Below are 25,017 nucleotides of genomic sequence, written 5' to 3' on the forward strand. Positions count from 1 at the left end.
TATTATAAAGATGGTTTAACCTTGATGCATTTTTATATTGAAGAGCTAACTCCACCTGCTCCTTTTTCAGGTGATATAGTTCTTTGGAGGCACAATCTTGATGATTACATACCAACTTTCTCTGCTATCAAGACTTCAGATCACTTGCATATTAAGAGGGATCGAGTAGTTTGGCACATTTTGGTCTGGTTTAGTCAAGCAATACCTCACCAGTATTTATGTTATCTACTGGTGATCTTATGAGAAAGATATGAAACTAGAGATCACCTGTTTTTTGCATGCCCATATTATTTTACTGTTATTAAAAAAAATACGGTTCACCAATAAGCTGATAAATTTTCAGTAAATAACGTACTAATATCTATCTGCTCTTGTTCAAAAAAAACAAAAATTTATCTGCTCTTGACACAGTTATAAATTGGTCTTTTGTTTTTTTGTTTTTGTCAAACGATTGGTCTTTTGTTTAGCTGTTCTTTTCTTCGATGCTGATGACATTATAAAGAAACACATTCTGAATATTTTAGTTCCTACAGAAGAATATACTAGAAAACTAAGAATTTCATAGTAAATAACTACATATTATAACATTGGAAAGAACTTGGCTCATTTGGATAAATGATGGCTGTGAAACTGGTGAAGCCCACCCGACCACCCCAAAATCAAAATTAACGATTTCAGTATTTAGTTCGTTGAATATAAACTGGACTGTACAAAATAAGTAGGCAAGCGACTCCGTAATCTATTCTCTGAATGTTATGTGTTGATCAAATGTATATAGCATTTAAATATTTTATGAGCTACAATAATTAATGATCATTATACGTAAAGCCATGAATTCTTTTACAAAGGATGTCCACTGATCCACCTTTGGAACATGATAAATGTCTCGTTTGGTTTATACTCTGCCGTGTGTCCACCCCCCTATAATCAAAATGCTCAAAAAGATTAATATGCATTTTCTTTTCATTACAAATAATGCATTGATAGGAAAATGTTAAGTTCAAACGAGAATACTTTCCTTGATAGTAGCAAATGTCATTTTATTGGAATAAGTTCTGGTGTATCTGTCAAGAAAAAGAAAAAGAACAAGAAGGATTAATATGAAGTTTGTGATAAGATGGAAAATAAATGAACAAGAGAAACTTAAAACATAAGAAGATATATTTACCCAGCGATTTGATCTTTTATCTTCCAAGGCCTCCAGTCATCAATGATGGAGTAATTCAGAGATTTGATCCAGGCTTGAGTTCCTAGGAATGGCATCGTGATGTCATGATCACCACTGTTCACCATAAATCACACCAATTTTATAATCTTTTCGAATCTTATAGATAAAAGTGGACAGTTTTATAATTTGTGATAGTTTTATTTGATCTTGGTTTGATTGTAGTTTGAAATGTTAATTCACACCTATATACAAGAGATCGGTATCCGCTGAGACTGATATTCATATGATATGGTACGCTGCTTATAATGTCGTGATTGTATGGAATAGTCCAGTTACATCGCTGCCAATGTCCTTTGGTCCCCTGTAATCATAGATGGTCAAAGATTGAGATTTAGATTTTACGGCATAAGACTTTCTTTATATAATCAATGATTTTAAACCAAAGTTTTGGTTATTCATGCCGGTTCTGATTTGAGTAATATAATAGTTGTTCGTAAATTAAAAAAGAAAACAAAGTCTGCATATACCTTTTTAACATGAAGAGCTTCGCGAACTCTCTCGTTATTGGCCCAGCATTCAATGAGATAATAAAGATAATACTGCCAGGCAAACATGTCAAAAATCAAATTGTTTCTTCAAATATCACAAATGTACTATTTTTTTTTCTGTGCACTCACAAATGTACTATTTGTTAACAGAAAGATACGCCTACAGATAAGCTTACATGATGTTTTTTTTTAAAAAGAGCTTACATAATGCTAGTAGTTTTCATATGGTTTAGCCTGTATCTGGTATATAATATCTCAAATTTTATAGAGAAAAAGCTACTACCAGAAGAGTAACAAAAAGAAAATACATTAACCATATTTTTAATTCTTAATTTTAGTTGGAAAAAAATTCTTGAGTCACTAAAATATTTTAATTTTATTATGAATAATTTCTAAAATTCAAATATTGGCCTTCAAAGGGAGAGTAAGTGAATTATCTATTAAATATTATTTGAGAAACATTAAAACATTTTTTTTTTATGATCCGGGTATCCAAACACCATACGGAGCCTGACTAGCGCCTAATGATACCGCCGTCGAAGGCATTTCGGAGGGCTGCCGATTTCACCCCATGTTAATTGACAGTAGCCATATACAGGGTTAAGAGTCTCACACTGGAGGGGAATTGATCCCTGACCTAGACCATGACTATTCTTCCTCTAGTGGAGACCACTAGACCAACCATGATGTGGTTTCACACTAAAACATCGGGCTATGTTTAAATGTTTAAATGTTTTAACATTAAAACATTTGAGTTATGCTATGTGTCAATAGTAGAATCATTTTCAGATTTTTAGAGAAATAAGTTGCACCATGTAAAAATAATCTGCTCATTCAACTAATCACAAATTAATTATTAATGTATAAAAGAGATTTATCTTCTTTCTTTAAATAAAAGCTACAGAATTATCTAATGTAATCAAGATCTATTTGATAAATAATGATTTTGAATAATAAAGATTCGATAGAAATCTGTGCATTCTCTATCATTTTATTTAATTTTGATGTTATCAAAATATATTAAATAATCACATTAATCATATAATAATTATTAGTTTTTTAAAATATTATTTTGAATTTTTTAAATAACTATAACTAAAAATGTTAAAAATCTCATATTGAAATATTTTGTTATCTGTGTTTTCATATTTTATTATAAAAAACACAAATGATCGTAAAACCACATGAATAAGAAGTCTCATTTAATAGTTTCTAAGGTTAATATATATATATATATTTTAACTTCAAATTTGCATTGGATTTTCAAAATAATGATAAATTACTAAAACTATTAAAATTTCACATTAAAACTTTAGTTATCATTATTTTAAAAAAATAAAATGATCATAAAAGTATCTTATTTAATAGATAACCATATTAATATATATATATATGTTACTATCATTTAAATTTAGTTACATCTCTCATATATTATTTGAAAAAACATTACAACATTTGAGCTATGTCTTGTGTCAGAACCAAAATGATTATCAAATTCCTTAGAGAAATAAGTCGGTCATTTTAAACATATAGTTCTTATTAATTATTAATGTATTAAATATATTGTTCTTATAAAAAACACTACAACATTAAAAATTTTGTTATCAGTAGTTTAATTTTTTTGTATTATAAAAAGACACAAATGATCATAAAACCATATGAATAAGAAGTCTTATTTAATAGTTTTTAGATTAATATATATATATATATATATATATATATTTAATACAGTTTAAAGTAAAATAAATATAATATAAAATACATAATAATTTCAAAATTTGCATTGAATTTATAAAAATAATGATAAATTACTAAACTATTAAAAGTCCACATTACAAAATTAGGTGTTAGTAGTTTATAAAATACAAATGATTATAAAAACATATGCGTATGAAGTCTTATTTAATAGATAACCATATTAAAATATATTAATATATGTTAATATAATTTTAATTTAATTATATACTATATAAAATAGATAAATGTGATTATATAGATTTATTTACCATAAAATAATTGTAAGTAAACAGGAGTGATTATTTTTATTTATGTGATCGCGCCAACTTAATTATATACACAATAGTTACTAATTTTTCAATTATTTAATATATATTTAATATTTTATTAGTTTATAATATGTAAAAAATTTAAAATAGATAATAGAACGTAAAAATAATTTGTATATTCAATGTTCATTCCGCGCAAGGTATAGATCTTAACGTAGCTATTAATATTATATTCACTATTTTGAATAGATTAGTGATATTTTAATGACTTCAACATTACTTACATAGCAATCTGGAGATGTATTTTTTGGATTTCTTTTGTCATCGCAATCAGGTAATAATATATGTTGTGTATTTATTTTGTCAGTGTACTGCAAATAAAAAGAAGAAGAAAAATTGAATTAATGATAATATTTAGTATCAAGCAAAAAAAAAATGCAAATTGATTAAAGCAGAGTGTGTACCTTATGGTATTCTTCAATAAGTTTCAGACACTTTGTGTTAAGTGGATCCACATTTCCATAATTTCCCTTGCAGTTTATCTTCAAAGACTGTAAACAAAATTGGGGGAAATCGAATAAAAACCTCTCAAAAAGACGATCAGTGACACTTTAAACTTTGAACTTATTTAACAAGGACTTTAAAATTTCAAAGTGACACTTATATTATAAAAACTTCCAATCTGGCTTACTTGTAAATCAAGTTAAAACTGTAACATTTACTGTTCAACATCGATGATGTGCCGGTTTACTTTTTTTCTATAATAATGTTTAAATTATTTAATAATAAAAGAAATATAAAAATTTATAAAATATAAAAATTCATTAAAATTTAAAAAGAATCATTAAATTCACACAAATAAAAATTCACACAAAAAGTATTTATATTATTTTATTATTTTATTAATAAAGATAATATAAAAATCACAAAAATAATAAAAAAAATCACAAAAAATCAAAAATAAAATTTGTTTTATAAAAATCAGAAAACACTATATTTTAATGTTTATTGGTTGGGAATTTTCTGAATTTTTATAACTAAATTCAAAAAGCGTCTAAGGAATAACGTGCCGTGAGTGCTATAAACGGGCTACTCTCAAAAATCCTGATTTTTCCAAAATCCAACCAACACACACATAACATTAAAGATAAAAAAAAATCCAAAATAACTATCTGGGTTACGATTAGTTTAATTTAGATTATAAAAATTCATTATCTGATTCTCATGAACCAAATCAAAGCAAACAAATTAAATTCCAAGTATTTTAGTAGCTATTCACAAACCCTATATTAATCTACCTATAAAAATTCCCGAAAATCCCCAACCAATAAACACTTTTATAGCTTTAAAGTGTATGTGGTCGCCATTTTGAAGGGTTCTTATGCAATTTTTCCAAAAATACGTTGTTGTCTCAATTAAAGCTATAAAAGTAATAATAAAAAAAATTAAAGATAAACTCGGGGCCAGGCTTAGTTCGTCAACTATAAAATTCTCAAGCGACAAATTAAGTATTGCGTATATTTTATACCTCGTGGAGTTCATCAGATATTAATGACATTCCATGAGAAAATGGAATACGGTAATTTTCTTCAAATTCAGGATATGTTACTGGGTTTCCGAGCACATAACCCTGGTTTTGTACAAAAATATTAATAAATTTTTAGTGATCGAAAATATGTTCATAAGAATGAGTTGAAAGTTAATGACCTGTAGATTTATGAGAGGTTTACAACATTTATAGTTTCCTGCATCATAGTGTGTAATGTTAAAAACGTGAGAATACCAGATCGATTGATTCGATAAAATAACATACCTTGTGAGATTTCTTGAACGAGTGCCGGAACAGTCTTACCGGAATAAGAATCCCCGGTAGCGTAAAAAGGGTTGGAGAAAAATTGTGGATGCTTGCTTAACCACTGCCCAAAAGTATGTTTATTTTCTAATTGATGAGCTAACTAATCGCTGGCAATAAAAATATATACTGCTTCGAATACAAAAACAGGTTGTGCTATAATGAACTGGCCTACATCTCGCCAAGGTCGATAAGACTAGCATATAATACAAAACCGTGAAGGCACAAAGACAAGTGGTTAAGTTTGTCATATTACCTTCTGAAGAAACTCATGGATCATCTTAGCTTCATTTGTGTCACTAGTTTTACCAAGTGGAGTTCTTGAGTAGGAGAAGCCAGCTCCAACTGGCTGATCCAAGTATATTATGTTTGCCATCTAAATATGTGATCAAATTTTAAAAAGATCAAAAAAAGATTGGGTTTATGATCGACATATGAACGTACTTTCCGCTACCTGCGTCCATGAATATGTAGTAGACACCAAAGAAACGAGACTTCCATTGTAAACCTCAACCTTCACAGCCACCGGTCCTGTTTTGTTCTTTGTTCTTACCACTTTTAACATATCATTTAAAATGGTGCTTAATTAGAGAAAAATGATATTTTATAGATTTACCGTTCTCAAAAAGAAGGCCTTCGAGAGAAGAGCACCCAGGTCCTCCATTCAACCATAAAAGAAGAGGATCTTCTTTTGGATTCTTCTCAGATTTGATGAAGTAGTAGAACAACTGCAAGTTCTCTTCCTCGCCAATGCCAATGTATCTTTTGTTCAGAAGAATGGCTAATTACTAATTGCAAACTTGAACACAAATTATTGTATTGGTAACAAGAAAAGTAACATTTTACGAACCCGGTTTCAAGTTCGAAAGGAAGAGGGCCTTCAAAACCAGGAAGAAACTTGACGATAGAGCCAGAATCAGCATGATGACTGAAGACAAGTATAAGTAGAAGCAGAACCTTTAGTGTCATACTCATTCTCTTTTTAATTTCTAAATATCAAGTCCTTTATGGATTAGATATGTATATATAGATATCATTGTGCTAATACACTCGTCGGTCCACGTTGAAGAAATGGTTTTCAATGGAGCAACCATTTTGTGAGTCACGTGGTTGGTGCAGCAACCATCACAATGCAACCATCACATCACACACTATTCGATCATGATAAGATGGTGACAGCTGTTATGTTTTTATCCTTTCCCTTTTCATGGTCCTCATTTAGCTCAAGCCCGTTCCCACATAAATTTTAGCCCAACAAAAACATAAATGTTTGGGCTTTTAACTGAATATGAATGCTGACAAAAAAACATAATATGAATATGAAAATCTTTTTAGACCAACAAGTCTGGGTTTCAATTCCCGGAGAATGCAGAATTATACAAATTAAAGGAGAAAAATCTTACAAGAGATCTTCAGCATGGTGCAAAGAGTACCGTCAAGTAAGGATCCCCTAGGTCGGTTCAAGCGTGAATCCTCATACAACACGTAGAATTGTCGGTTGTACAATCATCTGTAATATTTCTCATAGTTGTAATAGCATAATTATCCAGCGTTAAAAAAATATATATATGAAAATCTTTCTTATAAATTATGGTGTTGTTCGCAAGTTCTTGGCTGAGTTTTCCGGCTCTAATCCAATGGTTTAAAGTTTTGGCTCATGTTTACTTAAATTTAGGAAGTCGCAAGGTGAACTTTGAAAGGTTTGTACATATATTGATATGGAAGCGATTGGTTCTTAGTGTTGTTTTTTGGTATAAAGATTGTTCAACGTCCGTTTATGACCGTAAATGCAAGTCTTCTCAGGATTCTATGCTAGGTTTTGAGCTCAGGAAGCAGTCTCGGACTCAGGCTTGTTAGTGCTATGTTTCTATGCTCCTTGGCTCTTACTTGGGAGTAGTCTTCGTTTTATTTCTCTTTAGTTTGAGGATATCCTATGGTGTCTACTGATGCTACTGTTCATCCTTCACTCATATGTTTTTAAATTATCTCTTATATAATTGGTTCCTTGTTGGATTTGTCCCCATGTGGAAGATATTCTTCGCCATTCTATAACTCTTTTTATTTTGATATGAAAAATCATCTTTAAAACAAAAAAGAGAAACAAAATTCTCTCTACTTCCTTGAGATTCAAAACCTTGAGTGTAAAGGTTGTCTTTAGAATTTAGGGTTTAAAACAATGTTTAGGGTTTAGGGGTTCAAATAGCATTTCTTAGCATTAGAAAAATGTTATTACATGTCTTTGATAGCATTACTAAAGCCGCTTAAATAATGTTTTGGCGCTTAAGTCTAATTTCCCGATAAGTATTGACGGAATTACTGATTTTATTTTTTTGCTCACTTAATTTTCAAAATAGTATTAATTAAATGTTATTTTAGGTTTCACTCTATCATAGCGTTTATCCAACACTATTATATAATATGGTAATTTCTAAATCATCTACGATAACAGTTCATTAAAACATGCTATAACAATATGCTATCAATGTTGACTATTTTGTAGTAAATGTATTTAACTTGTGTTTTAATATATACATATATATATTATCACATTTAAGACGTGCATCTGTCATTTAATAAAAATAATCAACACATAATATTCTCTTTGTTTCAGAATGTTACATATTTTAGATTTTTCACATATTTTAATAAAACACATTAAATGTGCATAATATTTTGTGATTATCTTTTTTTTTTCCCATAATTTTAAGCCAACAAAAATCTAATTAGTGCAATTAAGTTTTTTTTTTTTGAAATTTGCAGTTAGTTAATAAAACATGTATTGAAAATACAAAAAAAAAATAGATCTTTTTGAAACAGATTTTTTTTTTTAGAATATGTAACTTTATGAACGGAGGGAGTAATATCTAAGATAATACTTGCTTCTACATAATTATATTTTGGCAGATTTAAGTTTTGTTAGTTATACTGTGTAAAAAATAGATTTTAAAGTTTTACCAATTTTTTATACGATTATAGTTACTATAAGAAACTTTCATTGAATTTTTTTTTTCAAAAATATGTATTTTTTTATACACCTAACTATAACAATAGCATTCACATATTAATTATGAAAGTATATTAAAGTATTTTTAGAAGTGATACATTTTCTCTCAACTACAAAAATTTCATTATTTTTACTTATAACTTGATATATTTATTATGATTATTTTTCAAAATAAAAATATCTTTCAAATAATATCTGAACTAAGAGAATGTATCCGAGATCCGTTACAAAACCATATGCCAACAATTAATTGATGTCATGTCATAAGTTCTCAAAGCCATTCATCTTTTTTGGTAAAAATGAATATGGTGATGACAGTAAATAAATCACTTCTCAAATAATGTCTATGAAATTATTTGGTGAAAAATAAATTTTATACTACTGGATTTATTTGGTATTATTATTTTTTTGATAATTTTTTTAATTTATTGATTAATCAATAATTTACTTGGTATTATTGGGACAAAAATAACTTTCAAAATAAATTAATTGCATATAGTACAATTTGTTAATTATTAAATAGTTAGAGTAATTAGATTGGTTGGCGGTTATAGTTTTGAATGTATTTTAAAAAATATTTTCAAAAATGTAATGTTGATAAAATTTTAGTTTTGTTTGATAGGCATGAAAATTGAGTAATCTAATTACTTTATCTAAAATGGTTATAAAATTTAATGGTAAGAACTTAATTAAAATTCATTTTAAAATAAAAATAAGTCTTGTTATATAATTAGTATTTTGTTTTTAGTTTAAATTTTTATATATTTATTTTCTCTAATGATTTGTAGTAAAAGAATTAGAGAAATTTCCAAAGATATTTTTTTTAAGTTTTTGTCACAAGAGAAAAATGACTAAAAGAATTATCATTAAAGGGTCAAAGTACATTTGTTTAACAAAAAAACCCAGCGACGTCGTTAAAAAGAGTCGTTCACCATAAGTAATGGGCTTTTAAGGAAAAGAAGCCCATTATCCCAATCATTCCGAAAAGAAGTCAAAATCACAACCAATCGGCGAAAACTTACCCGATTAACGATAGATCCGGCGAAGGCGAAGACGAAGATCTTAGATTGAATTTGTATCATCAAAGGCTGGATTTGGATGATTCAAAGGAGACAAAGTGTATGCGTGAACGATTTTGTGATGATGGTTAACGGAGGAAAGTCCAAGGAGGAAGGCAATCGTAAGAAGAGAAAGAATCAACAAGTAACATCGAGCAACATGGTTTTGAAAAGGCTTCTTCGTCCAGCAAGGTACTTCGATGGTTTGATGACTAACCCTTGTTATAATCCCACCAAGCCTCGTAGGAAGCCTTGTTTGATATGCGCTAGTGTCCAACATGTTACAAAGCACTGCTCAATGAACCACCCAGACAAAGATTGTTCTGATAAGACATCAGCTTGTTTAAGATGTGGAGGCTTAGGACACGAAATGGGTTTGTGCAAGTACGAATACACTGAGGATGATTTGAAGAATGTACAGTGTTATGTCTGTAAAAGCTTTGGTCACCTGTGCTGTGTCGAGCCTTGTGATTCACCGCCCTCTTTGTGGGCTGTGTCTTGTTACAGATGTGGTGAACTGGGTCATACTGGACTGTCGTGTGGTAGACACTACGAGGGAAGCCCTGATATACAACGCGGATTTGGTCGAGTCAAAGAAGATGAGAAGAAAAAGCGACGTCTTGCTACTTCTGCAGCCATTTCCGAGCTCGGGAAGAAGAGGGAACGTGAGACAGCCACACTATCATCACTCAAGACAAATGATGTACACTCAGAAGAAAAATCTATTCTTCATGACTCCAACTGGACTATGATGATGAATAAGAAGAAGAAGAAGAAGAAGAATAACAAAAACTCGGATCAGCATGTTACTGCTCCTGAATCCAACGGCGAGAAGAATGATGGGAATTTGGAACAACATTCTACTGGAAAGACGAAGAAGAATAATGAATCCAACAGGAAGAAGAAGAAGAAGAAGAAGAAAGCTAAAGGTGAACAGACCCCTGTAGCAGAGAAACCAAATCTTAGAAGTGGTTGGATAACAGAGTATTTGGAAGAAGATCCTTTCCACAGAGGAAAGATTAGGAGGCTGTGTTCGCCCACTACACCATCGGGTTATGACCACCATATTTTACCTGTTTCGCCACCGAGTCATAACCACAGATTGGCCACTACACATATGGTCATTTCTGGTGGGCATTACCCGGGTTCTCACTCAACCACACAATATGATAGAAACCTTATAAATTCATCTTTTGTGTCTAATGAGCATCTCTCGGGTCCTCCACCAAGGCTGTGGCAGCGTAACTATCCTCCTACCTCTCCTATTGCACCATTAGGTCATAGCCACCATCGGTTACCCGTTACACCACCGGGCCATAACCATTGGTCACCAACATTCAGTTCTGGCGGGCCTTATACGGGTTCTCTATCCATGGAACCATGCGGTGGTAACCGTAGATATTTATCATTCGAGTCTAATAGGCATCTCTTGGATCCTCCAATTTCAAGGCTGAGGCAGAGTTACTATTCTCCTACCTCTCCCATTACACCATCAGGTCACAATCATATGTTACCAACATTCAGTTCTGGTTGGCGTTCCACAGGTTCTCTGTCGACCATACCACCACATGGTGGAAACCATAGAGATCCATCCTTCGGGTCCAATGGACATCACTTGGATCCTCCATTTTCAAGGGGGCAGCCTTATTATCAATCTACCTCTCACATTACACCAGCAGGTCATAACCACCATATGTTACCCAGTACATATCTGGATCGTAACCATATGTTATCCAGTACATATAACCAGAGATCACCAACATTCAATTCCGGTGGGCATTACTCGAGTCCTCTGTCAAGCACACGAAATGGTGGAAACCATAGAAATTCACCATTCGAGTCTAATGGGCATCTCTCGGGTCCTTCAACTTCAAGGTGGCATCCTTATTATCCTCCTACATCTTCATATCATCATCATCATCATCATCATCAGCAGCAGAACATATATGGTCATGCACCCTCAAGGTATGGTCCGCCCCACCACTATGGAGAATTTTCAGGCAACTATGAACGGTGGTAGCATCAACTGATATTGGTGTTCATGAAATCTATTACGCTTGATGGTGTTTGTTGGGATCAAAGGTTAGCTTACCTAGATCTCGTGTATTTAATTCAAGATTTTGGGCCGCTTCTTGTTATTTTGTGCTCTTCTCTTCACAAGTAGTTTGTGCAGTTCTCATTTGTTTTAAGTGATATGTTTATGATTTTTCTGATTTATGAGAGATAGGTTTTGATGCCAATGCAAAGAATCAGATTCTGTAGCTGTTCAGTTACTGAATATTATTTGTAGACATTGAGATGTTGGAACACAGAAATGTATCGTCTAGTTCTTTTATATCATGTATTGGAACGTCACTTGTGCGGGCCAAAGGCATGTTGTTCGTGTGATCCTCTTCTTTTGGTCGCACAAGTAGTCGTTGCAGATGCTATGGATTTTTAATGAAAAGACTTCTAAAGTAAAAATGGATCTTAGAATAACCCCTTCAACTATAAAGTTAATGTAAGAACATACTTAGTATTTGATAGTTTGCTTTGGGTTTCTTGATGAGCAACAAGTAGTGAAACAATTTCAGTTTTGCCTAGAGTCAATAGTCACAAGAAGTAAAACCAAGTATCTATCAAAGTAGCTGATTTCAGTTCTAACAACATGAATCCCTTATGGGATTTCTCCTACTTTATGCTATTCGCTAGACACATTGGACTCCATTTGATATTTGGTTATAAAGTCCTTATAAACCATAATTATGAATTCAGTGAAAAATAAATGTGGCTCAGTTCTCGTTGTTCTTTTTTTAATCATTATTGGAGTTCTTTAAAAACATCTCTAAAAACACTGTATAACTTCAAATGTGAAGTTTTTTGCTCTCCGAAAAGAAACTTCAAAACTTCAAATTTGAAGTTTTGAAGAATAAAACTCTATATTTGAAGTTTCACTACTCAAAACTTCAAATTTGAAGTTTCATATTTTTATTTGCATTTTCATATTTTTATTTGCATTTTGGTCTCTATAATCACACATCACCTTTATGATTCATAAATATTTTCTTGTTTATTGTTTTAATCCTTAAAAAAATTATATCTCATAAATATTTTAAATTTTGTTTACGGATTTTAAATTTTACACATAAAATTAAATAAAACTTTAAAATAAGATTTACAATATTTTAAACTAGATTTAGACAACAATAATATACAAAAAAAAACTTAACAAAAAGATTTTAAAAAATTACATGAAGACATAACTATTATACAAATTTAAATATTACAACAACACTAATAGTCAGGTAAGTTTGATCCGGAACTTTCAAATTTTCAAATATTGTCCAATTTTTTTTGTGTAACTGAAGATGGTTGTTGTTGTTGTTTTTGATGTCTTTTTCGTACAATTCTTTCTTGTTCATATCGAATATATTCACGAGTATTAATATCATCGAAAAGAAATTAGTCTTTTAGCAATATTTTATTTTCTCTTTTACTTTCTTGTTCTGATCTAATGTATTTACAAGTATCAATATTACCATTTCAATAATTTTTAGCTCGTAATCTACAAAGTAAAATGAAGAGAGTCATTTTTACTTCGAAATGCACTAATAGATCGTATATGCATTAAGAAAATCATTTTATGAAATAATAAGGTATTTTGTTTGAAGTTTAATATTAATTAAGGTTTTTTTATTTAAATTTTTATATTTAATAAAATATTTTATCAATTAATATTGTTGTATATGTTTATATATGTGCTAGTTATTTACAAAAGTTTTATGAATTCAAATTATCTATGACAAATATAAGGACCATATTATAAAATATAAATAGTTTTGAAGCTGAGTTTGAATTTGAAGTTTTGATTTTGGAAAAAAACATCTTTAAACTTCAAATATAAAATTTTGGAAACTTAAAAATAAAGTTCCTTTTCGAAGATGGTCTAAAAGCTCATTACCAAGAACACCAGGAGTTCATTGCGTTTCAGTCTCAGCTCCTCCACTTCGCAATCTACTGAGCAAGCTTGGAGTGCAAACAGTTTCCACTCCAACTTGAAAAGGACTTTTAGAATACATATAAGCTTTGTTCGAAACAAACGTAGCTCTAGCCAGGAGATGGACATGGCGAATCCAGTCAATTCCGTTGAATAAACCGCCGGTCTGCGTAAAGATCGTATCAACCGCTCAATTATAAAATGTGTGCGTATAAAAGTGTGTGGCTAACTTTCGCTAGTTCCTCGGCTGAGGCCCAGGTTGGTGTAATTTGCAAACTTAATTGAATAGCCCATCTATTGTGTGCAGCCCAAACGTGATGACTAACCTAATAACCTCTCATCTCCAACACATTTGGGGAGTTCTTCCAACCCTTATTACGATTTAGTATCGTCCAACTCCAAATCTTCATCAAATCATCTGACATAGAATGTTGTGAATCTTATAAACTGTTTTACTGTAGCATAAAACTGTACTATACTTAAAAAATTTATTACACATAAAAAATTATATTTAACATATCCGGATTTAACCATTTTCTTTTCTAAAAAAAAAAACATACAATATTTTTTTTAAAAATTCGTCTCCTGATACACTCACATAAAAAAACTAAGAATAAAATTGGAATTCAAATTATTAGTTATTTTCTTCTCAGATAACAAGTTAGATGTAAATTTTGGCATATAAAAAGTTTTAACCTTTGATTTGTACCTATCTTAATTTGCTATCAGTAGGTTCCCTACAGCCAATTTTACATTGCTAATCAGATTTGAGTCACTAATCATGTGATGTAATACTCCTAAATCTATAATCAATGGCATAAAAATGTTTGATGCATGAAACAAATTACCAAATATATTAAGAGGATTCTCCTTGATGGCCTTACTAAATGCATTAAGGTCTGATCTTCTCACCATCTCATCTTGAGTAGTTACCAAGAAATCATGATTTTGTTATTAATGCCTTCTCTTCTCCCTCATTGAACCGTGTAGTTGCCTCATTGGAGAGATCAGCTCTTGGTTCCTTGAACATACTTGGTTTGAGATGAGGGTAAATGATCTTTGGTGTGATTCATCTTCTTGCAACTCTGATGATCACACACCAACACTTTTCTATGAGCATGCTTGAATAATCCTTTGTTGGAATTCACAAAATCCCCATTTCCACCAAAGAGTTTAAGCGATCCTTGCTCTTTTTGAATCTGTGCACACACTTCTTCAAGTATTGGAAGCTTGTCGGACCTTATTTCCTTGATCAGGTCGTTGCAGGTAGGGTTGAGAGTCATCAGGATGGCAAAGACCTTGTATTGTTGCCGTCTCTCATTATAGACAACCGGATCAACCTAGATTGGCCTCAACAACTTAAGCTCAGACCATAAGTATATGAACTTGCCAAAATGTTGGATAAACCCCATGTCTTCTTGGCTGAGATCATTGATGGCCTTCTTCACTTCAAAGATCTGTCTCAAGTTCGAGGTACTCCCACAAACCTTTTGAAGAGTCTCGCAAAGTTCCTTGGCGGTTTCACAATAGAAGTAAGCCTCCAAGATTGATGCTTCTAGGGAGTTTTGGATGATAGACAACACTTGCTGGTCCTTTTGAAATCACTTGCCTTCATCCACAAGAATAATCTTCGTTCCATCTTGATGGACCATCTTTTTAGCTTATCTTTAGTTACGTGGCACGGCCACCAAAGCTTTTTTGACCATCCTAGACCAGAAAGTAGTTTACCCCCTTAAGGACGATTGGAACAACCAGTTGCCCTGAGTTTTCAGATCTAGAAAATACAGAATAAAATAGATTGAATGCGCAACATATATAGTATAAGAATTTATGCATATGCAAAGGAGCTCCCTTTAGTCCATTCTACAATGGCCTAGTTGTCTTTGCACTATTGTAGCCGGTTTTCCCTTACTTGATCCCCTCTTGCTTTTCCATCATGTTTATGATATTATTTACATCTTCCTTTTGCTTATTGGTGTTGTGTGTCCTTATAGAAAGCATTAGATATAGAAGAATCATTTATTCATACGTTTAGGAGCCCCATTTAGTATTATCTACAATGGTGTAAAGTTGTCTTTGCACTGACATAAGACGGTTATTCCCTTGCTATGATCCTCTCTTCTCTTAATACATGCATAAACGACTAATAATTCTGCATTACATAAGGACAGTGTTGCAAAACCAAAACAATATTCAAAGTGAAATATCACGTAAGGATAAAAACCAAACAGTCTTCAAGGTAAAATATAAAACAAAGCCAAATACTGCAGTCTTCCATTATTATCACCCAAAAATAATGATGAAAATGTGCATATCACTCGATTATGTCGACCTTAGTTGCATTTTATGTTCATGTACAAATTCCTTACATCAATGGTCATTGACTATGCTGAGAATGTACCGGTGGCGTATTTGGTTTTTGACTACACTGGAAATGTATCCGTGATTTTGTAACATCCCGAGTTGTGATATATGGAAAGGTTTAAGAGGGTTGATTTGGCTACCTATGTCACCAAAGTTGACTTACTTTTTCCGTCACACATCCGTTTAGAACTCCAGATTTAAGCGTGTATGGGCTAGATTAGTCGAAGGATGTGTGACCTAACGGAAAGTGATTCGCGATACTGTGTAAGTGATGCCAAAAGCAGGGAGAAAGGTCATGTGGTGATTGCAGGATCAGTAAATAATGATTTCAAACCTTGGATAAATTAACGCACTGACTGTTGGAACGGAATGAGGCTCACGGGGCGAGAGAGCGGGCGTGGGTAGCCCATTAGCCATGGGCAGTCGGGGCGTTACAAGTGGTATCAGAGCTGGTTAGCCATCTCGGTTCTGACCTGAGAGGCGTCTTGAGACCTGTTATGGGGCGCAACGGGGACGTTTCGTTCTTTGAGAGGGGTGAATTGTAACATCTCGAGTTGTGATATATGAAAAGGCTTAAGATGATTGATTTGACTACTTTTGTCACAAAAGTTGACTTATCTTTTCCGTCACACATCCGTTTAGAACTTCCGAGTTAAGCGTGCTTTGGCTAGAGTAGTGGAAAGATGGGTGACCTATCGGAAAGTGATTCGCGATACCGTGTGAGAGAGGCCAAAAGCACGGAGAAAGATCATGTGATGATTGTAGGGTCGATAAACAATAATTTCAAGCCTCGGATAAATTAACGCACCGACCGTTAAAATGGGATGAGACCCACGGGCCGAGAGAGCGGGCGTGGGTGGGTGGCCCATTAGCCGTGGGAGGTCGGGGGGTTACAGATTTATTTGGTTTTTGACCGCTACGAGTTGCCTTCTTTAGTGATGGGTTACTACGGAAAAGTCTTTTTCCGCCATTCGGGATGTCGTTTGTGGTTAAATCTTATCAGTTATTTTCCGAATGTTTTGGTTTCTTTGATGATGGATTAGTAGATGAAGTACTTCTCTGAAGAATTATTTTCTTCTTTGTTGATGGAGTACTTGGAGATTGAATACAACATTTACTTACTGAGCAGGTGGAACTTAATTACGACAATGTTTATTTGTTGATTGTATTTGAAGTTGATTATGACAACCTTCCTTTGTCACTGCAGGTGGATTAGATTGGGGGTGTGTTGCTAAGCATTTGTTACGTTCCAAAATATATTTAGGCAACATATTTGTGATCTCAACTTCTATCTCCCTAATCATGTTGTAATATTCACAAAACTTATGGAGAAAATTCTCATATTTGATCTATTACGCAATTAACAAGGGACTCCGAACCACACTATCCATCTCCATTGTCAGAAACCAGTAACAAGTGCAATACTATTTGCATAAAAGAATGTTCATAAGTAGTTCTCAATATATTGGTTTCTCGTAAGTCTACTAGAAAACACTTGTTGGTTTGGCAAACATCAACGGAAGGTCTGCCAAGAATCAGCAGAGGGTTTTGGTAGAATTACTTCCGCCAATCTTTATTTTGCAGATTTAAGAAACATTTTCGTTTACTTATCAGCGAGCTTCCTGCAATATGTTCACTTTTAAACTTTTTCCCATTAATTAACCAGAAAATATAGTTTTATCCTTTAAATACAAACAAGGATTTCCTATCAAAGAATGCATCTAACTGCTAATCAAACATTTGTAAACAAAGTTAAATATTAAAGAAGTGAATTTAAGAAATTACCGAAGACCTCTAATGAGATAACAACACTGGATCAGCCTATTAAAAAGAATTATGGAATTTTTTTGTTTTAATTTATTTTCCAGTTAATTTTAAAATTATTTGGAAACCAATAATGGTTTTTTGTTATTATTTTGGAAGAGTTGGTTAAATTGTAATTTTCAAAGTATTGGACACTTCTAATTGTATGAAAGATATCATTTCCCTTTATTTTTCAAGTCATTTGATCAATTACCCCTTATTCTAATGTATGTTGGATGAAGACCAAATTTTAGTATTTTTATTGACTTTATTCAAATGATAGAAGATACAATCATACAAGTAACTACAATGAGCGGCAATCATTTATTATTATAAAACTAAACTTGCGTTAGTGAACCAAGAAAGGATAAACTAATGATCTTTTATTTTCTATTTAACAGAAAAGAAAAATAAACATTAACAACAAAAACTAGAGAAAGGATAAACTAATGATCTTTTATTTGCTATTTGGCTTTTTTCCATGAGGAGATCGCGAATCTCGGATCATCTTTTCTTTTGATAGTATTCCTGCTAACCTTCACAGCAAAAATTTAAATATATTAACAGAACATTTATAATCATGTAAAAATGAATGAATAAAGATATCAAATGCAAAATTAATGTCTCATACTTTATAAGGGCCTTTTCATTCGTCACTTCATAAGCATTTTCGTTACATCCCGACTCAAGATTGACTCTTGAAACAGGTTTCTTGAGAAGTTCATCTCCTGTCTTGGCGAGAATGTCGAGATTCTCAACGGTAGAAATATCAACAGAAGCAGCATCCCCATTTAATGTATCATCCTGTATAATTGAAAGCGATTGTTATAAATATGGCGACAAAGAAAAGGAAAAGGATAGTGAGCTGATTGCCAGCACCTGGATTCGAATATAGTTGGCTTCAGAGTGAAGAGCTCGAAAAACAGCAGAGAGATGAAAATCAACCATATCGGAACTCGCTTGCATGAAAGTATCAATGAGAGGTGTAGAGTTGTCGTGTGTTAACCAACTCAACATTCCCCATCCAGCTACTTCATTTGCATTGAATTTCTCTTCTGATTTACTAGTTCCAGTTCCAAGAGAAAGCACAAGAAACCTTCCGTAATCATTTGGTCTTATAGGGAAAAAGTCACTGCTCCCTCTTGTTATCTCTTTTGTCACTTCCCCAATGGCCACCAAAGCCTATATTATATATTCCACCCGTATCATAATAAATTTCATTTTGATATTTTTCACACAAATTAAAAAAATGATTAAAACACATTTATGTTCTTACTAAATACACATATTAATCAATAGTATTTGAGAAAAATAAATGTATTTATAAAATAAATGCATTTGTAATTAATATTAAATTGAAAGTTGTATTGGAATTTTAAAATGATATTTTTTGTAACAAGAAAAAAATATTAAAATGATATTTAATATGAAAGAGAAAAAGTATTATATAGTATTATACAATCCTTCTAAGTTCTGTAGATGGGTTTTCTTTTGGGTCAACTAATGCCCGATGGATATAACTAGAAGTTCCATTTTAAGAACCCATCGTAGATGGTTATTAATATATTATAATATAAGAATCCAAACGGAAACATCGTAAGTACCATATTATATATATTATCAACATCCTTTTTATTGTTATTGTATTATAATATATTAATTGTATATTAATATACCATATTATAATATATTAATTGTATATTATCAACATCCTTTATGTTTCCGTTTATGGTATATTAATTATTATAATATAACATCGTAATTCAGTGTTTTCATACAATTAATATATTATAATATAAGAACCCAAACGGAAACATAAAGCAAATTTAAAATCTTCCACGTAGATTCTAATTCAATTAATTAAAATTTTTTCATTAATATAGGGTAATCCAAATCTATAGGGTGACCTAGATTAGTTTTGAAAAAATTGTGTACTCTACGGATAAACCTTCTATCCAAGTATTCAAATGAAGTTTAAAATGTTATTTTATATCCGTGTGAAATTGCTTGGAATCCGGATCGTTTAATTTTCCAAAATCCATCTTTCACTAGACCACTCATGTGATAGTTTAAAAGTATTGTTAAGATATAAGTCAAGAAATGTCGATGTTTGTTTCACACAAAAACCGTACTACACACAGCTTAACAATCAAGGCCATGAAATGCTAGACTAAGTTGATAGATAATTCCTTTCTATTGTTATTGCATAGTATCTTATTTTAACAATGTTGAAAGCCTACAATGACAATAATTTCATATCTCTGGTAAAATACCGGATTGTTAGCTGCAACTCCCCCGTCAATAAGATTGTATTCTTTCACGTTTCCGGCTGAATCATGAGTTTTGAAGAAATGGGCAGGCAAGTATGTAGGGGCTGCTGAAGTTGAGATTGTTATGTCAGCGAGGGTTGCGTTCTTGAGAGGATTTTTCTTCACCTAACAGATAGTTTTCTTTATTGTATCAAAAGTTTTCTATATTTGAACATATCGTAGTAACTGCGTAGACATAAAAAACAAAACAAACCTCGTAACTACTAAATATAGTAGGTTGAAGATGCTTGATATCGAAGGTTGGAATGACAACGTTAGTAAGTGTTTGATGCAACCTTGTATCACCCAACTTGGCATGGATAAGTTGATGAAGGTATTCACCATCATACTTGGGACCAGTCAAGGACTTCACCAAGTTCTTGGTGGCAGAGAATGGGAAATGATTTTGAGGAAAGATTTTTGGGCAGTGCTCAAGGTAAAACTCTTTAATCTCAGAGGCTGCAAACAAGGGTCGGCCTTCCTTATTAGGAGCAGTTAGCATGGCTGTAACCAGACCACCGGTGCTTGTTCCTGCCACAACATCAAAGTAGTCTGCAAGCCTTGCTTCGTTTCCGTCCAGTTTCTGCACATCCATGTATTAACTCCATGTCAATAATTCCATATAACATGTCAAATAATTCCATATAAAAAGTCAAATAAAAATATTATATTGCAAATTTGTATTAACTCGAAAGCTCAATATTAAAGTGGACAAAATAGAAGTGTTATAGATGTAACATATAGTTTAGGTAGGACAAATATACCTGAAGTTCCGATTCCAAAAAAGCAAGGATAGTGGCAGGAATAATCCCTCTTATGCCACCACCATCTATGCTAAGGATTGTGACTAAGTTTCCATACGTTGGGGGTTGAAGAGGTGATTTTGGGCTCTCCATTTGCATCTAACTGAAAGCAATTTATGAATACTTGAGAAGATACTTTGATTGTAACTTTGTAAGATATTATGTGGATATTTTATTGTGAGATATTATAGGAGGTTAACAAGCTCTATGTATTTATAGGACAAAAGGGGCTGCTGTACCAATGTTCGACTAGGTCTTCATTCCTAGTATATTTTACTCGTCAAACTGTCAAAGTAACTTCCAGCGTCCTCCATTTTGGAGCTCCAATCTTAATGGTTTTCGTGAACTTCTTTTCTTCCTCATTTGGACTATGTCAACCCTTTTATAACCTAACTACAATATTTTATTGTTACAACGATATAAACTTTCTGGGTTTCGGGGTTCTTGACTTCTTGTGGTGTATCCATATCACATGAATACAAGGTTTCTTCTATTTTTTGTTTTTAAAGAATAGTAGGTTCAGATTCCTTATCATGAGAAAGCACATTTAGTGCACTCTTCTAGTCACCAATAGATGTTGTAGTGTAAAATATTGTGTCCCATGTTGTAATGTATTTGTCTAACATGCACCAACACTAAATCTGTATAAACAACGAAAGCATGGTCAATCGGTCACCGAAGGTACGTATTTTATTCTTCTCATTATTATTTGGGGCAAAGACGCTGAGTCACGAGAGTTTTGAAAATATCAAAGGCGGCGACAAATAGAAAGTTACAAAATACTATATATTTTCTGGCAAAAGTAAAAGGTCATTACGGTTACAGCCGCCACTCATTACTCATCCCATCATTTCAACATTCTTACGTCGACCGAAGGAAGTACATATTTTTTTTTTTTCGACCGAAGGAAGTACATATTACTTGTGTATTACGCATGAGCCATTTATCAGAATCCGAAAATATCCGACCTGAAACTGTCTCCAAACAACTGGTTCGGGTCAATCCGGTTGAAGACAAATTAATCTGTTGGATATCTATAATATCAAAAGAGAATCATTCTAAAAACTACTTAAACAAAGTTGTTGCATTTATTTATTTGGGTTTTTAACATAAAAACTCCTTAAATATGTTTTGTTGTAGCCCTTTCTCAAAAAAAAAAAAAAGTATGTTTTGTTTCGTCAAAAGAAAAAGTATGTTTTGTTTGGATATAAACCCCTCAGTTAATGATTCAATGTATAAACTCCTCAAGTCAGTTTGTTTAACGAATCGATCCCTCCGTCACTTTTGACGTTAAAAGCTGTGAATTGCCATTAAGTATAAAACAACGTGTTCATTAAATGACCAAAAAACGTCACAGCTTTGTATATCTTCTTTTTTTTTTTTGGTAAACGGTAGGAGACGACTACACTTTATTTCAAAATAAATCAACAACTACAGGCAAACCATTGTTGGCACATTAGGTTAATTGGTGTGTGCTTAAACGCGTAATCAGCGCAAAAATTGTAAACGTTGCTTCTAGTGTAGTTATTGTAGAGTTTTAACTATGTCCTTCACCTCACAGGTTTGATCTGTACCCTTTCTAAACTTCTATACTTTTTTTTGTAGTGACAGCATTTTCCTTTTTTTGGTAAACGGCAGGAGACATGAGTCTCCTACACTTTATTTCAAAATAAATCAACAACTACAGGCAAACCAGCCGAGTTCTAGACATCCCATTACAATCCTCCAACAAAACAGGAGCAACATGCTCTGGAGCCGACTCAAAATAGTGTAAACCAAACGGTAAAGAAAACGCATAGTTAGCTAATCCATCTGCTAGATGATTAGCCTCCCTATACACGTGAGAAAATTTGACTAACCAGTCTCTTGAAACAAAGCCATAGCACAAACGTACTAGGAAGGACAAGGGATGTGCATCATGAATCCCTGTCTGACGAAAGCCCACCACACTTTCAGAATCTACTTCAACCTCCAGCTGCCGAATACCACGATCCCATGCTATGCACAGGCCATAGTACACACCCCACAATTCTGCTAACGGAGCAGAGCAAATGCCAATGTTAACCGCAAAGCCCCCTTCCCACGTCCCGTACTCGCCCCGCACAACCCCTCCCGCAGTAGCCAAACCATGATTACCTCGAGCTGCTCCATCCGTATTTAGTTTATACCAGCCACTCTCAGGACACTTCCATGCTATCTGCTTCTCTACCCGACCCCCAGCAACTGATCTCTTACTTAGGATCTTGTTCGCGTCCATCACTTCTCGGGCTTTATCTCTAACATACTTCACTCTATCTCGACATTTCCCTATATCACCGAAAACATACCCACATCTCCATTTCCAACACCACCACACCGTAACTGCAAAGATTGTTGGCCACTGGCTCCCATTTCCTGACCTATCACTCGCAAGATTGTCATAGAGCCACTCTAGAAGAGGTAGACTGAAGAAGCGATGCTGTCTACTCGGCATAACACTTTTCGTCCATAATCCTGCTGCTGCCGGGCAATCTCGAAGCACATGGAGGATAGTTTCATCTCCATTTTTACACAGACTGCACACTCCATTATCGCTCAAGTGTCTACGCTTCCTCTCCATATTTGTCATGATAACCTGATGAGACACCAACCATAGGAAGACACGGACTCGTTCAGGAGCCACTAGGCGCGACACGCGATTATACAGAGCTTCCATATTCGGTCTTGGTACTCTATCTCTAGTCAAAAAGGCATATGCAGACTTAACCGAGAACAGTCCATCCTTACTCTCCCCCCACGACATTCTATCACGGGCCCCAGTAACATCATCAATAACCATTGCAGCCAATCTTAACCGGTCATGTATTGATGTATATGGTTCGATAACTTGAGTTAACCAGCCAGTTCCATTCTGCCATAAATCCCGAGCCCTTGCCTCTAGTATCAGCTCCGGTATGTGCACCATACTCAAGTTCTGCAGAGGTTCGTCTAACAACCATTTGTCTTTCCAAAACCGGACCCTGCGACCATTCCCTAAGATCCAACGCGTCCCCGGAACAATCACATCTCTGATACCCACCGCTATGCTTCTCCAAGTCGGTGACCAAGTCCCCTGAACTATCAGCCATGTTGGATCATATAACTCACCTACTCGAAATTTTTTCCTCAGGATATTGACCCACAAAGCATCCTTCGTATTCAGCAATCTCCATCCAAGTTTTGCTAATAAAGCAATATTCATCTCCTTTGCCAACCTAATGCCAAGTCCCCCTTCTCTTTTAGGCTTACAAATTACGTCCCAAGACACCAAGTGTTGCTTTCTGTTGCCTTCACTACTTCCCCATATAAAGCCTCTAGCGATCTTATCCAGTTGGTTTAAAGTTGATATCGGCAGTGATATAGTGCTCATCGTATGAACCGGAATAGATGTGAGAACAGATTTGGTGAGCGTTATCCTTCCTGCCAAACTCAAAAATCCACTCTTCCATCCAGCGAGCTTAGATGAAACCTTCTCAATCACTTCCCCAAACGTCTCCTTATTAATTTTTTTCTGGAGAACTGGCATACCAAGGTACTTACCCAATTCTTTCGTTCCTTTGATACCACTCTCATTACTTATCGAATTAGCTAGATCCCGGTGAATATTCTCAGAGAAAAAGATTACAGATTTTCCAGATTAACTTTCTGTCCCGAAGCCCCACAAAACCTCTCTAGGACCTTGCGTATTACTCGAATCTGCGCTATCGAAGCCTCTGCAAATAGGATCAGATCATCTGCGAAACAAACATGAGATAAAGATGGTCCACCCCTAGATAATCTGATCGGCTTCCACTCCGTATTAGCTACTGCGAACTCAATCTGATGGCACAGTCTCTCCATGCATAACACAAATAGGTATGGGGATAGGGGATCACCTTGTCGGAGTCCACGCTGAGGCGTAAATGATTCTGTCCTTTCTCCATTCCACAACAGGCTCATTCCAGGATTCGTAACACATTCCATGATCCATTTAATCCAAATCTGAGGTAGGTGTGCTGCATTGAGTGTATCTTCCAAGAAATCCCACCTGATTCTGTCATAAGCCTTCTCAAGATCCAATTTAAGAAGCATCCAGCCTCTTCGCCCTTTCTTCCTCCTCATTGAGTGA

At 33.6% G+C, this 25,017-nt stretch overlaps 3 protein-coding genes and 1 pseudogene across 6 annotated transcripts; 1 reads left to right on the forward strand and 3 right to left on the reverse strand.

Annotated features, from left to right (window-relative positions):
• Positions 1-631: 631 nt before the first annotated feature.
• LOC106336073 (serine carboxypeptidase-like 10) lies at positions 632-6,631 on the reverse strand. 4 transcript variants are annotated; one of them, XM_013774794.1, is made up of 14 exons: positions 6,425-6,631; positions 6,191-6,336; positions 6,029-6,105; positions 5,831-5,950; positions 5,536-5,638; positions 5,430-5,467; positions 5,251-5,352; positions 4,187-4,273; positions 4,007-4,093; positions 1,696-1,767; positions 1,411-1,529; positions 1,169-1,282; positions 1,007-1,064; positions 632-921 (listed from the first exon to the last, which is right to left on the reverse strand). In XM_013774794.1, exons 1-14 carry the CDS (start codon positions 6,547-6,549, stop codon positions 841-843), a joined length of 1,329 nt encoding a protein of 442 aa, XP_013630248.1. In that variant the 5' UTR covers positions 6,550-6,631; the 3' UTR covers positions 632-840. The 4 variants fall into 4 exon arrangements, with proteins under 4 accessions (XP_013630248.1, XP_013630249.1, XP_013630246.1 ...); XM_013774795.1 differs by having other exon boundaries at positions 632-935; XM_013774792.1 differs by having other exon boundaries at positions 633-1,064.
• A 3,090-nt stretch (positions 6,632-9,721) lies between these two features.
• On the forward strand, positions 9,722-11,656 carry LOC106330007. Its single transcript, XM_013768579.1, has one exon. The coding sequence runs from the start codon at positions 9,722-9,724 to the stop codon at positions 11,654-11,656; it is 1,935 nt and encodes a 644-aa protein (XP_013624033.1).
• A 6,488-nt stretch (positions 11,657-18,144) lies between these two features.
• LOC106332679 (patatin-like protein 2) lies at positions 18,145-21,059 on the reverse strand. Its single transcript, XM_013771154.1, has 6 exons — positions 20,853-21,059; positions 20,303-20,671; positions 20,053-20,214; positions 18,659-18,961; positions 18,411-18,583; positions 18,145-18,315 (listed from the first exon to the last, which is right to left on the reverse strand). Exons 1-6 carry the CDS (start codon positions 20,988-20,990, stop codon positions 18,237-18,239), a joined length of 1,224 nt encoding a protein of 407 aa, XP_013626608.1. The 5' UTR covers positions 20,991-21,059; the 3' UTR covers positions 18,145-18,236.
• Positions 21,060-24,530: 3,471 nt separating this feature from the next.
• LOC106330008 overlaps positions 24,531-25,017 on the reverse strand; it is a 3,610-nt pseudogene continuing 3,123 nt past the window's right edge.

The sequence above is a fragment of the Brassica oleracea genome, chromosome C3, assembly GCF_000695525.1.
Source record: "Brassica oleracea var. oleracea cultivar TO1000 chromosome C3, BOL, whole genome shotgun sequence".
NCBI lineage: Eukaryota > Viridiplantae > Streptophyta > Magnoliopsida > Brassicales > Brassicaceae > Brassica > Brassica oleracea.